Source organism: Dermochelys coriacea, chromosome 2 (genome assembly GCF_009764565.3).
Source record: "Dermochelys coriacea isolate rDerCor1 chromosome 2, rDerCor1.pri.v4, whole genome shotgun sequence".
NCBI lineage: Eukaryota > Metazoa > Chordata > Testudines > Dermochelyidae > Dermochelys > Dermochelys coriacea.
The window spans coordinates 242,109,070-242,121,997 of record NC_050069.1 but is presented as its reverse complement, the minus strand read 5'-3'; the positions used below and the strand labels follow the sequence as shown (position 1 = coordinate 242,121,997).

The window sequence follows — 12,928 nt, the reverse complement described above, 5'->3', positions numbered from 1 at the left end:
CATAACCGTGGCAGGCTCGGGTATCTTGTTGACAGGGATGGCTATGGTCCTGAGGAGTGCATCTGGAAACCTGTGGAAAATGTACAGTCCCTCAACTCCCGACACACACTTGTTGAAACATTCCATAGGCATCACCCTGAAAAGCCCAGTCAGGCATCACCCTTAGGGCACCCCTTGGGGAGGGGTGATGTCAGGGACTATAGGTCTACAAACCCTGATCTATAGGGCTGTTAGGAGTTAGTAATTTCCAACCTGCCACTCACGGACTGCCTAACAGTTGCCAGAATAGAAGTTGAACCCCAACAGAGCAGGAAGAACCAGAATCCAGTCCAGTCCTAGAATCTGATTGGCAGAATGCTAGGGGTTCAAATGCTGTTTGGTTCACAGCTTCCATATAAATCCAGCACAGGAACAGGAATACATGCAACTGGGTTATTCCTGCCTTGGACTGTTTCCCCTCTGATACCTACTCCTACTGAGTGCTGCTTATCTCCTGGTAACCTGACCCTACTTGGCTCCTGACACCTGATTCTTGGCCTGTCTCAGACTCTGACGTCCAGGTATCTGACCCGGCCTGACTCACAACTCCTCTAACCACTAGGTCAGGTTGCCCATGTCCCAGTCATAACACATATTTAACTGCATAAAGGGTTCAGGATGCACCAAATCAAAGGAGACCCCGCTGCCTTTGTCTGTAGCACAGGTGGCCTAGCCACAGAGACCACCCACAGAACCAGTGATCTAGCCCTGACTGAGTGGACAATCGGTACCTCAGAGAACAAGGAACCTCCCAGGGATTCCAAACAGGAAACCAACTGTAACCCAGAGGATATGAGATGGTGCTGATAACAGTGCTGACAATATAAGTCAAGATGTTTAGGAGGTGCTGAGACACCAAAGATGAAGCCACCGCAGTCGAATGTTATTGAATAAGTAGTGAGTCAGGAATAGACAGGCATAGCAAGTCCACTGCTGCCTGATACAGTAGTAGTGTGGAGACAGAGTGCCAATACCAATGTCGTCCATACTGGACTCAAATGCCCCACAGTGGTAACGGAGTCAACAGTATAGAGCCTAATTGATCAGGCACTGGTGCCAGAGAGCAGTTTGATGGCCCAGCTCTATCTCACATGTTGGAAGATTCTACTAACTAAATTAAATCCAAAAAGGTATAACTAAACTTAATTATTTACAGAAAAAAATCACAGAAACACTGTGATAAAGAACATTAGTGAGATACCACACTGAACACTCTGACTCAAGCCACAGGGAACGAGAAGGAACTGAAGGAGGTCGGGCTGGTGCCAGATTTGTAAAGCCATTGCGGGAGGGGAGGGGAGTTCTATGAAGGCCAAAAGGCATAGGTGTTGTCCCAATCGGTACTGCTAAGCAAAGTTATCTGGCTTTGGTGTTCTGGGCACACACATAGCTGAGAGGAATACACGTCTGCAACCACCTGAAGAAGAATCAACCCTAAGAACTTTGTCTCAGCCAACTTTGTAACTCTGATTATTTTACCATTTAATTACTATTTCACTGATTTTAATAAAAAGTCTTTAAGGCTATATCTGTCTCGGTGTGAGCTTCCTATCATATCCCTGAGGGTCCTTTGTAAATTCTGTGGAGCCTGTTTCGGGACAAGAACTTTTATCTTCTGATCAAATGGATTGGCGAGCCTAAAACCCATACTATCCAAATTAATATTATTAACACCCTAAATCAGGCAACACTAATTACATCATAACTTGAACTAGAACTTTACCTTAAGAATTCAAGAAAGCAGAGCAGATACACTAGCTACAGCATTGTTATGGGTCAGGCATGCCACTATCTTCCATTCAGAGAAGATGTAAAGAAGACATTGTAATCAGGTGGCTGAAACAACAACAACAGCAGTAGTACCCCAAAACATAGGCCTATAGAAAACTGAGTAGAAGTTGAAACATGTGGCAAGGGATTTCAAATGCAGACATTAAAGCTTTGATTGATGGAACTGCATGCACACTGAAACTCCCAGGAAAAGGAAAGGAAAAGAAAGAGAGAGACAAGCAGATGGAAAGTCTGACACACACAGCCTGAATAAGCTGGCTGAAAGAGTTTGGTGCTGAAAGGAAGCGTTCTCCTGTTTTTGGTTCCTCCTGTGATCAAAGAAGTAGGACTTTGAACATTCCTTATAAACAAACAAGACTGCATCAAAGAAATTACCAGAGTCCATCATCAATTTTTTACTCCCAGCTAGAACAACCCTCAAGTCCCCAAACAGTGGCTAGCCACTCGAGTTAAAAAAGGAGTAACTATTAACATTTGCCTGAGATATGATCAAAAGAGCCTGATTGGTCTTTAGGCTAGTGTTTGTGATGCCCTTTTATTTGTTATAATAGATTTTACATGTGTGTTTTTATGTGCTGTCTTTGTACATGGGAGTATAGGTGAGTAAGACCCCCAAAATAGCCCACCATTGTATTTCTCCAAAAATTACCATCTTATACAACATTATCTGAATAAAGCATTCTTCTAGTTATCCTCTACTTACCAGTGGGGTTATTTAAGCTTAATTGGAGTGGTGGTAGATTTAGCAGTGGGGACATATAGGGAAAAGCTGAAGGCAGATTTGCAAGCAGGAGACGTTTTCTTAATGCTATCTGTTCCATTTCATTTTCTGCAAAGATAAGATGATTTTAAACTTGACTAATGAAGTGATAAAGTTTAAACTATCTGAGAGCCCAGTATATGAATGATTTAAATCTGAAGTATTGTTTTTGCTATGTTTATCCCAGGATATTAGAGAGACAAGGTGAGTGAAGTAATATCTTTTACTGGACCAACTTCTGTTGATGAAAGAGAGAAACTTTCAAGCTTACACAGAACTCTTCTTCAGGTCGAAGAAAGATGTTCAGTGTCACAGCTAAATAAAAGGTAGAACAGAATGCTTCACACAAGGAGTAGGGCTGTCAATTTCAGTTAACTCAAGCAATTAACTCAAAACAAATTAACTCAATTTAAAAAAATTAATCTCAAATAATCAAAATTTTAATTGCGCTGTTAAACAATATAAATTTAAATTAGCATTCTATTAAGTATTTTTGGATGTTTTTTCTACATTTTTAAATATATTGATTTCAATTACAACACAGAACAGAAACTGTATAGTGCTCACTTTATATTATTTTTAATAAAAATATTTGCACTGTAAAAAAGATCAACAAAAGAAATAGTGTTTTTCAATTCACCTCATACAAGTACTGTAGTGCAATCTATCGTGAAAGTGCAATTTACAAAGGTAGGGTTTTTCTGTTACATAACTGCACTCAAAAACAAAACAATATAAAACTTTAGATCCTACAAGTCCAGCCAGTCCTACTTCTTGTTCAGCCAATTGCTAAAACAAACAGATTTGTTTACATTTACATGAGATAATTCTGCCCACTCTTATATATAATCTCCCCTGAACGTGAGAACAGGCATTCACATGGCAGTGTTGTAGCCAGCATTGCAAGGTATTTATGTGCCAGAGATCCTAAACATTTCTTTGCTTTGGCCACCATTCCAGAGGACATGCTTCCATGCTGATGACTCTCGTTAAAACAATATTGCATTAATTAAATTTGTAACTGAACTCTGGGGAAGAATTGTATGTCTTCTGCTCTGTGGTTTTACCCAAATTCTATCATATATTTTGTGTTATGGCAGTCTTGGATGATGACCCAGCATATGTTGTTCGATTTAAGAATATTTTCACTGCAGATTTGACAAAACACAAAGAAGGTACTGTGACAGGGTCGGGCCAGATGGTTACAGGAGAGTGATCCTGTTGGGATCTGCTAAAGGAGCCCCACCCCCAAGCCTAAGCGGGAGATCCACAGGACCTGGAAACCAAGTGATTTTGGGGGACAACTAATAAAATAACAGGAACAGAAGTGCAGTCAAACAAAGGGAGCCTGACGGGGACACCGGGCGGAGAACCCTGGACAGTGCCCACTGCTCTTCGAAGGAGTCATGGAGGATGGCCATGCAGGGCTGGGCCCTAGTACAGGGGAAGCGGGGCAAGAGGAAGGCTCGAGCTCCACTCCTTCCCACCGATGCGAAAGCCCCCTGGAAGACCGGAAGGGGGGCACTGATGCTGGGCCTTCCGCCTTGGCCCCGGGTGAAATTTGTCCACCGGTACCAGCTGGGGAAGACGTGGCAGCACCGACTGCTCCTCAAAGGCATCAAGGGAGTCAGTGGATGCTGCCCAGAGGAACTCTGCCCGGATACATGAATGGACAGAGGATTGGAAATAGGCCCCACAGTCACAGGAGACTCCATCGGTTAACCTCCTCACCCTGGTTTTATAGATGGCGATTTTAGCCAGGACCAGGAGGTCCTGTGACTTTGTGGGGTGATGGATAGGGAGTGCATAAATAGAAAGGTGAGGGAAAAAGTGAAACCATAAGCATAACAAAATGTCTAGGAGGAGCCGGAATAAGGGCTGCAGCCTGGCACACTAAGTAAATGTGCGCCAGGGTTTCCCTCATGCTGCAAAAGGGGCAGGTGTCTGGGATGGGGTAAACCATGCCAAATACATGCCTATGCTCATGGCCCCGTGAAGGAGCCACCAACTTATATCCATAAAGGGCTTCAGGACCAGGGTGGAGTATAGGCTGGCCCACCAGGGATCCTCACCCTCTAGAGGTGGCAGGAGGTCCCACCACTTTGTGTCGGGGTGGGACGTGAGGGTGAGGACATGAAAGGTGTGGCACACGAGAGTATATAGATGTTTCCTTGGCGCGGTCTGGAAATGGACCAGCTGCAGATCGTGCAGCTGGCTCACGGTGAAGGGGCAGGGGGTCAGTCGGGTCCACGGGGCAGGGGTCTCGATGAAAAGGTCCAGAGGGCCTGGGGTGGAGGTTTGGCAGAGTGTGCCCTCTCTTAGGACTCAGTCGAGGTAAACCGAGCAGCGGGCGGCAAATCAGCCCTCACCTCATGAAGTATGCGCCAGGGAGTACAAGGTCTGGAGAGCCCCATGTGCTGAGTGAGCGTCAGAGGATCCAGCCAGTCTCCCCAGTCATAGTCCAGGAGATCTCCGACTCTTGTGACTTCTGCCAGGACCAACCTCTGGCGCACTGAGTGTGACTCCGCCACCTGCACATGGAGCTAGCAGGGACTCCGCGAGGAGATCTGTCCCCACAATGGCTGCCACAGACCTGGTCGATGACAACAGTTTCCAGGTCCGGAGGAGGTCCTGGTAGAAGATCAGCAGCCCGGAGAGGTCTCGCGGAAGACTTCTCGGATGAAGATAAAAGAGCTGCTAGTCATATCGGAGCCCTCGGAAGCAGTGCAGGAAGGCGTGCGCCAGTACGCTCCACGCTGGACTACCTGCACCATAAAGGAGCATCTGCAGGGCTGTGTAGACACTTCAAGCCCTGCCTTCCCTTCTCCAGGGGTAGATGGAGAACCCCTGCAGAGACCTAGTGCAGTCCTGACCAGAAGAATTCCAGAATCGATGTCTGGAGGTGGGTCAGGAAACCCGGGTCTGGGACCAGGGTGTTGAGCCGGTACCAGAGCATGGGCAGGACTAGTTGATTAAGCACCAGTGCTCTCCCTCGAAGGGAGAGGCACCGGAGTAGTTCTGTCCATTTCCGGAGCCGCTCTGTCACTCTGCTCTCTAAACCATGCCAGTTCTCCAGCGGAGACAGATGTGTGGCAGAAAGGTAAATGCCGAGATAGAGAAGCGGACCCGCACTCCACCAGATGGCCTGAAGCATGGGTGGAAGGGAGCTCACCTGTCACCCATCCCCTACCACCAGGCCAGAGCTGTTGACCCGAGTGGAGGAGGCTGCCAAATAGATGGCCTGGCAAGCCTCCACCCGCACCAAGTCACCCGGGTCCTGGATCACAAGGAGCACATCATCAGCATATGCCGACAGGACCAGCCGCAGCTCCGGCTCTCGCAGCACCAACCCCATCAACCTCCTATGGAGGAGACAAAGGAAGGGCTCGATCGCCAGAGTGTACAGCTGGCCCCCGAGGGGGCACCCCTTCCGTACTCCTCTCCCAAAGCTGACTGGCTCAGTCAGAGTCCAGTTGAGCCTTACCAGACATTCTGCAGAGGCGTACAGCACCTGGAGAAAACCCACGAACTGGGGTCCAAAGCCAAATGCTCACAGAATGCTCAGGAGATACCCGTGGTCCACTCTGTCGAACGCCTTCTCCTGATCCAGGGATAGGAGGGCGAATGACAGAACATCCCTACACCCTAGGTCCAAGAGGTCCTGGACCAGATACAGGTTGTCAAAGATGGTGCAGCCTGGGACGGTGTAGGTCCGGTCTGGGTGGACCACATCTGCCAGCATGGACCCTAGCCACAGTGAGATGGCTTTCGCTACAACTTTGTAGTCCGTGCTGAGGAGCGAGATGGGACGCCGATTTCGTAAATTGTGGAGGTCCCCCTTCTTCGGCAATAAGGCGAGCACTACTCGCCTGCACCAAAGAGGGAGGACCCCGCTCTGCAAGGACTTGGCCCAGACGGTGACTACGTCTGGGCCGAGGAGGTCCCAGAACACGCAGTAGAACTCCTCCGTCAGCCCATCCATGCCCGGAGATTTATTGGTGGGCATGCGGTGGAGGGCTTCCGAGAACTTGGCCAGAGTGAGAGGCAGCTCTAGCCGGTCTCGGTCGCCCGTGCTGACCTTAGGGAGCTCCTCCCAGAGCACTCTGCAAACATTAGGATCGGTCGGATCCGGGGAGAAAAGGCTTTCGTAGAAGGCTCTCGCCCAGCCGCACATCTGCAACGGATCTGTGAGGGGGGGTTCCGTCCTCTATCAGAAGGTAGGTGACGTGTTTCTTAGGCCCCTCCTTTTCTCCAGGGCATAGAAGAAGCGGGAGACGGATGCGGGATCAAACAAAGGCACCCCGGGCCCGATGATCTTCAAAGGCCCGGAGCTCCTCCCAGTTCTCCCGGCATGCTCTGCAGAGGGGTGGATTCTCAGGGCTGGTGGCCAGACACCTCTCCAGCTCTAAGACCTACTATTCCAATTGCTCTATTGCCGCATCCCTCCGTCGGCTGGCACCCCAGGTGTAGTCACGGCAGAAGAGCCGGGCGTACACCTTCCCCAGGTCCCATCACTGCCGCGCTGAGGGAAAGGCATGCCGCTGCCCTCACCAGGCCAGCCAGAACTCCTGGAAGGACCCCACAAAGCCCACATCCTCCAACAAGCTGTTGCTGAAATGCCAATAAGCTGGCCTCGGCCTCGCCACGCAGAGAGAGGCCGTCACAGTGGCTAAGTGATGATCAGAGAACAGGGCTGGCCGGCTGCTGGAGGAATGGACCCATGAAAGGTGGAAACGTGATAAATAGATGCAGTCCAACCAGGAGTGGCACAACCAATGGGTCTCCACCCGGACAAAGGTGAACGTCGAGATGTTGTCCAGGTGGTGGTCATGTCAGACATCCACCAGGGAGTGGTGTTCGACTATCTCCCAGAGGATGTTCACAGCGGCTGGGCATTGCTCAGTCCCCAAGCGGTCCCGCTCCTCAAGGGTGTTGTTAAAGTCCCCGCCCAGGACCAGGCACTCGCGAGGATCCAAGGTACCGAGGAAGGCGGACACCTGCTGATAGAAATGCAGCTGCTCCAGGCCCGATGTTAGGGCATAGACGTTGAGAGATTGACCACGAGCCCCTCCATGCGGACCCAGAGGTGCAGCAGGCAACCCGTCACAGCCTCAGCAACCCCCAGCACCTCGGGCTGTAGCTCAGGGGAGAACAGGGTCACCACTCCAGCTGTACGAACTGTGAGATGGCTAAAGTAGACGCTGTCCCCGCAGTCCAGCCACCAGCTGTCTTTGGCGGCCAGATCTGTATGGGTCTCCTGTAGGAAAACCACAGAGTTCCCCCCCCCCGAAGGAAGGAGAGCACCTGGCTCCTGCGGAGACCCATCATACAGCAGCAGGTGTTCAATGTTGCAAAGATGATAGGTGCCATGAGGAGGGCTGGGGGGGGGATCCTCGCTGACAGGATCGCTTATGGCCCCCATTGGGCTGCACAGCAAACCGTGACCTACCCCATATGTGAGTAAGGAGTCACGGAAGAGGTGGACCCACTGGTAGGCCATGGCAGCCTGCTTTCTGGTCCTTCTACCCTCCCCCATGAGGGCCCTCGCAACCCGGAGGATTTGATGAAAATCCCCCCATTGCTGGAGAGTGAGCTGCACCTTATTATGGGAGCCACGGACATCTTCAAGGAACTCCTGCAGCTCTTCTCGCAGAGTACGGCCCCTGGCTATCCTCTGGAAGGATCTCTGACACAGCCCCATGGCCCACCGAGATGGGCAGACAAGGGGCGGACCCCCGACGTGGCACCCGATGGGCCAGCGCCACACGACCCGCCTCAAACCCTGGCTTAGTAGGGGGCAGCGGAGGGAAGATAGCAGCCCCTAGTGGGGCAGACAAGGAAATAAGAAGGCTGCTCCCTGGGGACTATCCTCTGGGAATGAGGAGATGGCCACAGGGCTGGCAATGGCATCACGGGAGGTGGAGGGGATAAGGATGGGGTTGGCATCATGGGTAGGGAAGGGATCAAGAGTAGGGGCTGGGTAGGGGTCAGGAGCAGAGTCGGGGAGAAGGGCAGAGGCAGGACCCTGGGCCCCAGTAGCTGGGCCGCTGGGAGGTGGCTCCTCTTGGTCAGGCTCAGGGACTCCCGTGGAGGGGCGATACTGCCCTCCGGTGCTGCCACGTCTTCCCCAGGCAGTACCAGTAGATGGAACGCACCTATGGGCAAGGCAGAAGGCTCGGCATTGGTGCCCCCCTTCCTGGTCTTCCAGGGGAGCCTCCGCATCGGATGGAAAGAGTGGAGCTCAAGCTTTCCACTTGCCCCGTTTCCCCTGTGCTAGGACCAAGCCCTTCATAGCATCATCTGGGGGCTGGCTAGCAGGGGTTGGGTTGGGGGGGCAAGGGCGAGAGCTCAGGGACTTGGGGAGGTAATGGTGGGGCAGCATGAGGGAGAGAAGATTCTCCTTGGGGTGGGCCCCTCTCCTACGCCCGGTGGTATCCCCACCACACCTTCCTCCACAGGGCCCTCCAGATTGCAAGCAGCAGAGGCGGGGCTTTCCCGCTCATCTAAGCATGCTGGAGGAGGTGCCCTGTGGGCCAGAGTGGGAGCGGTGGTGGGCTGGGAAGGAAGAGGAGCAGCTCCGGGTGCCAGGCAGCCAGGGGCACCGGCGATGACAGGGCCAGCACCGTGCCGGGGCTCGGGGGTCTCGGCTGCCCCTCCTTGCTGGGCCAGGTGGCAGTCCCTCCGGACATGCCCCATCGCCCAGCAGAGGTAGCACTGGGCCTCCTCCAAAGAATAATGCACCCAGTAATGGGCCCCCTGGTAGGGGATCAAGAATGATCCCTCGAGCGCCTCTCCATCATGTGCCGCTGGCGGCAGTTGAAGCTGCACTTGCCGGGGGAATGAGAGAACGTGACGGAGGGCGGGGTCTTTGCAGCCCAGTGGGAGAGGGCTCACAATGGAAATGGGTTTTCCAGGGCAGAGAGGGCGGGTAATAGGGCGGCATTGGGAAGGAAGGGAGGGACAGAGGTCAGGACCAGTCGGACACCCAGGTCTTCCAGCGGTTCCAGGGGGACAAACACACACCCCCACCACCAGACCCTTCTCCACCGCCTCCTGGGCGGCTGCCTCCAATGCTAAAAAGAACACGACCTTTCCATACATTTTGGAGGCTGCCACGATGGCTGTGGGCCCCACTACCCTCGCCACCACCCGCATGTAGGTCTCCACGTGGGGAGAGGAGGGCACCAGGAGGCAACGGATGTCGTACTTCCTGGTCAAGGTGGAGAAGGGGTCCAGTCTGCTAGAGATGGTAGCAGAGGCGATGGTTGGAAGAGATGACCTGGTGGTAGGCGGGGGGTGCTGCTACCACCTGGGTGTACACCCTGGGAGCCAGGGGAGGGACACCCGCAGAGTTGGTGGAGGGAACAGCGGGAGGGACACCGCAGCCGGTGGCGGAGCTGCGGCAGTGGGGGCAGCCCCTGCCATGGAGGGCTTGGTCTTTTTAGTGGGGCCCTTACCCTTCTTTTTACCCTGGCCCTTCCCACTGGCTGGGGGGGCTTCCCCAGAGTCAGAAGAGGTGAGGGATGTGGCAGCAGCGGAAGTCACCCCGGTCTCCACTGCTGCCAGTGCCCCAGTGGGGGCAGTAGCAGGTAGTTTGGCTGTGGCGGTGGAGGTAGAGGCTCGGGGGCAGGGGGCAATGGAGCGGCAGGCGGGAGAGGGGTGGCAGGATCTGCTGGCAGAGCCTCACCTGCTTTGTCCCACGCCATAAGACCCCACCTGCACTAGAAATGTAATTCTGACAGTCAGAGAACTATAATGAGCAGGGAGGGAGGGGAAAAACACCAAAGAGAGGAGGGGAAAAAGTCAACCACTCCTCCCCGCTAGGCTGCAGGCAGGGGAGGAGGGCGCCAAAAGGGGTGGGTTGGACCGGGGGGGGGGCAATCAAGGGCTAGGGGTCAATTACCGACACGGGGTGGGATTCCAGCTCCTCTAGTTGCACTAGGGGATGGGGAGATACAACAGCATTGGGGGGTGCAGTGAAAAGGGTTCAACCTAAGATGGGGAGGGGCACTAGCGCATGGGAGGGGGCATCGGCGCACAGACTGAGGGGCTAAACAGGCTGGAGGTAGGACAGGGAAACCAAGGGGCTAGCTTCAGAGGCTGGGATAGGGCAAACAAACAAATGCTGCAGAGGAAAAAGGGTGGTGTTGGCAAACAAACTGAAGCTAGTAAGGGGGGCTGGGGCAAAGAGGAGGGGAAAAGGCTGCAAGGGGCAAATTGGGCAGGTAGCAAGAGCAAAGCTGTGGGGTGGGCAGTCCAAGGGGGGCACGTGCGCCCATGTGCACTTATACAAAAGAGTCTGTTTAGGCTGGCTGCTGCTTCTGGCCCAAATGGTGGAAACAGGGCCTGGCAAGCCAAACAAGCAGCTGAGTCCAGAGGAAGGAGCTGAGGCAGATGGTAAACAGCCAGTGGGGGTGGTGGAGAGGGCAGTGATGGTGGGGGGGCACAGGTGGATCGGGGGGCAGGCTCCACACCACACCCCCATGTCCCCACAAACACAGTCAAAACCCCCACCAAAAGAGCAAGAGTTGAATGTTACTTAGTCCAGGGTTAGAAAGCCCTTGCCATGGTGGCCTGCAAAGCCTTTGCACGGTCCCGCACTGGTAGATGGTCCTCTTCGTCCTCCTCCCTGAGGCTCCAGCAGCTCCTAGGCAGCAAGCTCCGCAGCAGCAGCTCCAGCAACTCCAGGTGGCAGTCCGGTGGTCCAGGCAGGCAGAAAGGACCCCTCCCAGGTGGTGGTGGTGATGGTGTCTGCAGCAGCAACGGCTAGGGCTGGGGTCCCTCACTCCCCTCCTCTGGGGAGCAGGCCAGAAGCCCCCCCAAGGGGCTGTAGTTGGAGCAGTAGCAGCCACTGAGGGTGAGGGCGGGGTCCAGCAGCCGACCAGCAGCCAGGTAGCAGAGAAGGAGGGGGTGGTTCTGGCCCAGCCAGTGGGGAGCAGCAACAGCAGCAGCAGGAAGAGCCCAGGGTCTAGCAGAAGCAGCAGCCCTCTCCCTCCCTCCCTCCAGGCCAGAGGGCTACAGGAGGGTGATTCTATTGGGATCCGGGAGGGGGATCCACAGGACCTGGACACCAAATAAATACAGGGGACAACTAATGAAATAACAGGTACAGGAGTGTGGTCAAAGGGTCAAACGAAGGGAACTGGATGGGGACACCAAGCAGAGAACCTCGGACAGCGCCCATTACTCCTCAAAGGCGTCAAGGGAGTCAGTGGACGCCGCCCAGAGGAATTCTGCCCGGATACGTGAACGGATGGAGTATCGGAAATAGGCCCCACAGTCACTGGAGACTCCATCAGCCAACCTCCTCACTCTGGTTTTATAGATGGCCATTTTAGCTAGGGCCAGGAGGAGGTTGACCAGGAGATCCCGTGACTTTGTGGAGCCATGGACAGGGAGTGCATAGATAAGAAGGTGAGGGGAAAAGTGCAACCAAAATGTAATAAAATATTAGAAGTAGAAGACCAGCAGCCCGGAGAGGTCTTGCGGAAGACCTCTTGGATGGAGATAAAGGAGCTGCTGGTCGTATCGGAGCCCTCGGAAGCGGCGCAGGAAGGCGTGCGCCAGTATGCTCCACGCCAGACTACCTGCACCATAAAGCCGCAGGGCTTGGAGGCAGAAGACATGGACCTGAGTGTGCAGATACTTCAGGCCCTGCCCTCCCTCCTCCAGGGTAGATGGAGAATCCCTGCAGGGACCCAGTGCAGTCCTGACCAAAAGAACTCCAGAATCAATGTAGGAAGTTGGCCAGGAAACCCGGGGCCAGTACCAGGGTGTTGAACTGATACCAGAACATGGACAAGACTAGTTGATTAAGCACCAGCGCTCTCCCTTGAAGGGAGAGGCACTGGAGTACTGTCCGTTTCCGGAGCCGCTCTATTGCCCTGCCCAATAAATCGTGTCAGTTCTCTGGTGGAGAGGGATGCATGGCAGAAAGGTAAATGCAAAGATAGAGCAGTGGACCCACGCTCCACCGGATGGCCTGAAGCGCAGGTGGAAGGGAGCTTGCCTGCCAGCCGTCCCTGACCACCAGGCCAGAGCTCTTGACCCAGTTGACCCACACGGAGGAGGCTGCCAAACAGATGGCCAGGCAAGCCTCCACACGCGCCAAGTCGTACGGGTCCTGGACCACGAGGAGCACGTCATCGGTGTATGCTGACAGGACCAGCCGCAGTTCCGGCTCCCGCAGCACCAACCCTGTTAACCTCCTGCGGAGGAGACAGAGGAAGGGCTCAATTGCCAGAGCGAACAGCTGGCCCCAGAGGGGGCACCCCTTCCGTACTCCTCGCCTGAAGCTGACCAGCTCGGTCAGGGTCCAGTTGAGCCTGACCAGACACT

General features: G+C 53.8%; 1 protein-coding gene across 1 annotated transcript in view; it reads right to left on the bottom strand.

Annotated features, from left to right (window-relative positions):
* Positions 1–12,928, bottom strand: part of CCDC7 (coiled-coil domain containing 7) — a 294,105-nt gene that overhangs the window by 19,480 nt on the left and 261,697 nt on the right. The window contains 1 exon segment of the mRNA XM_043507137.1: positions 2,534–2,659. Coding sequence (XP_043363072.1) covers positions 2,534–2,659 — 126 coding nt within the window.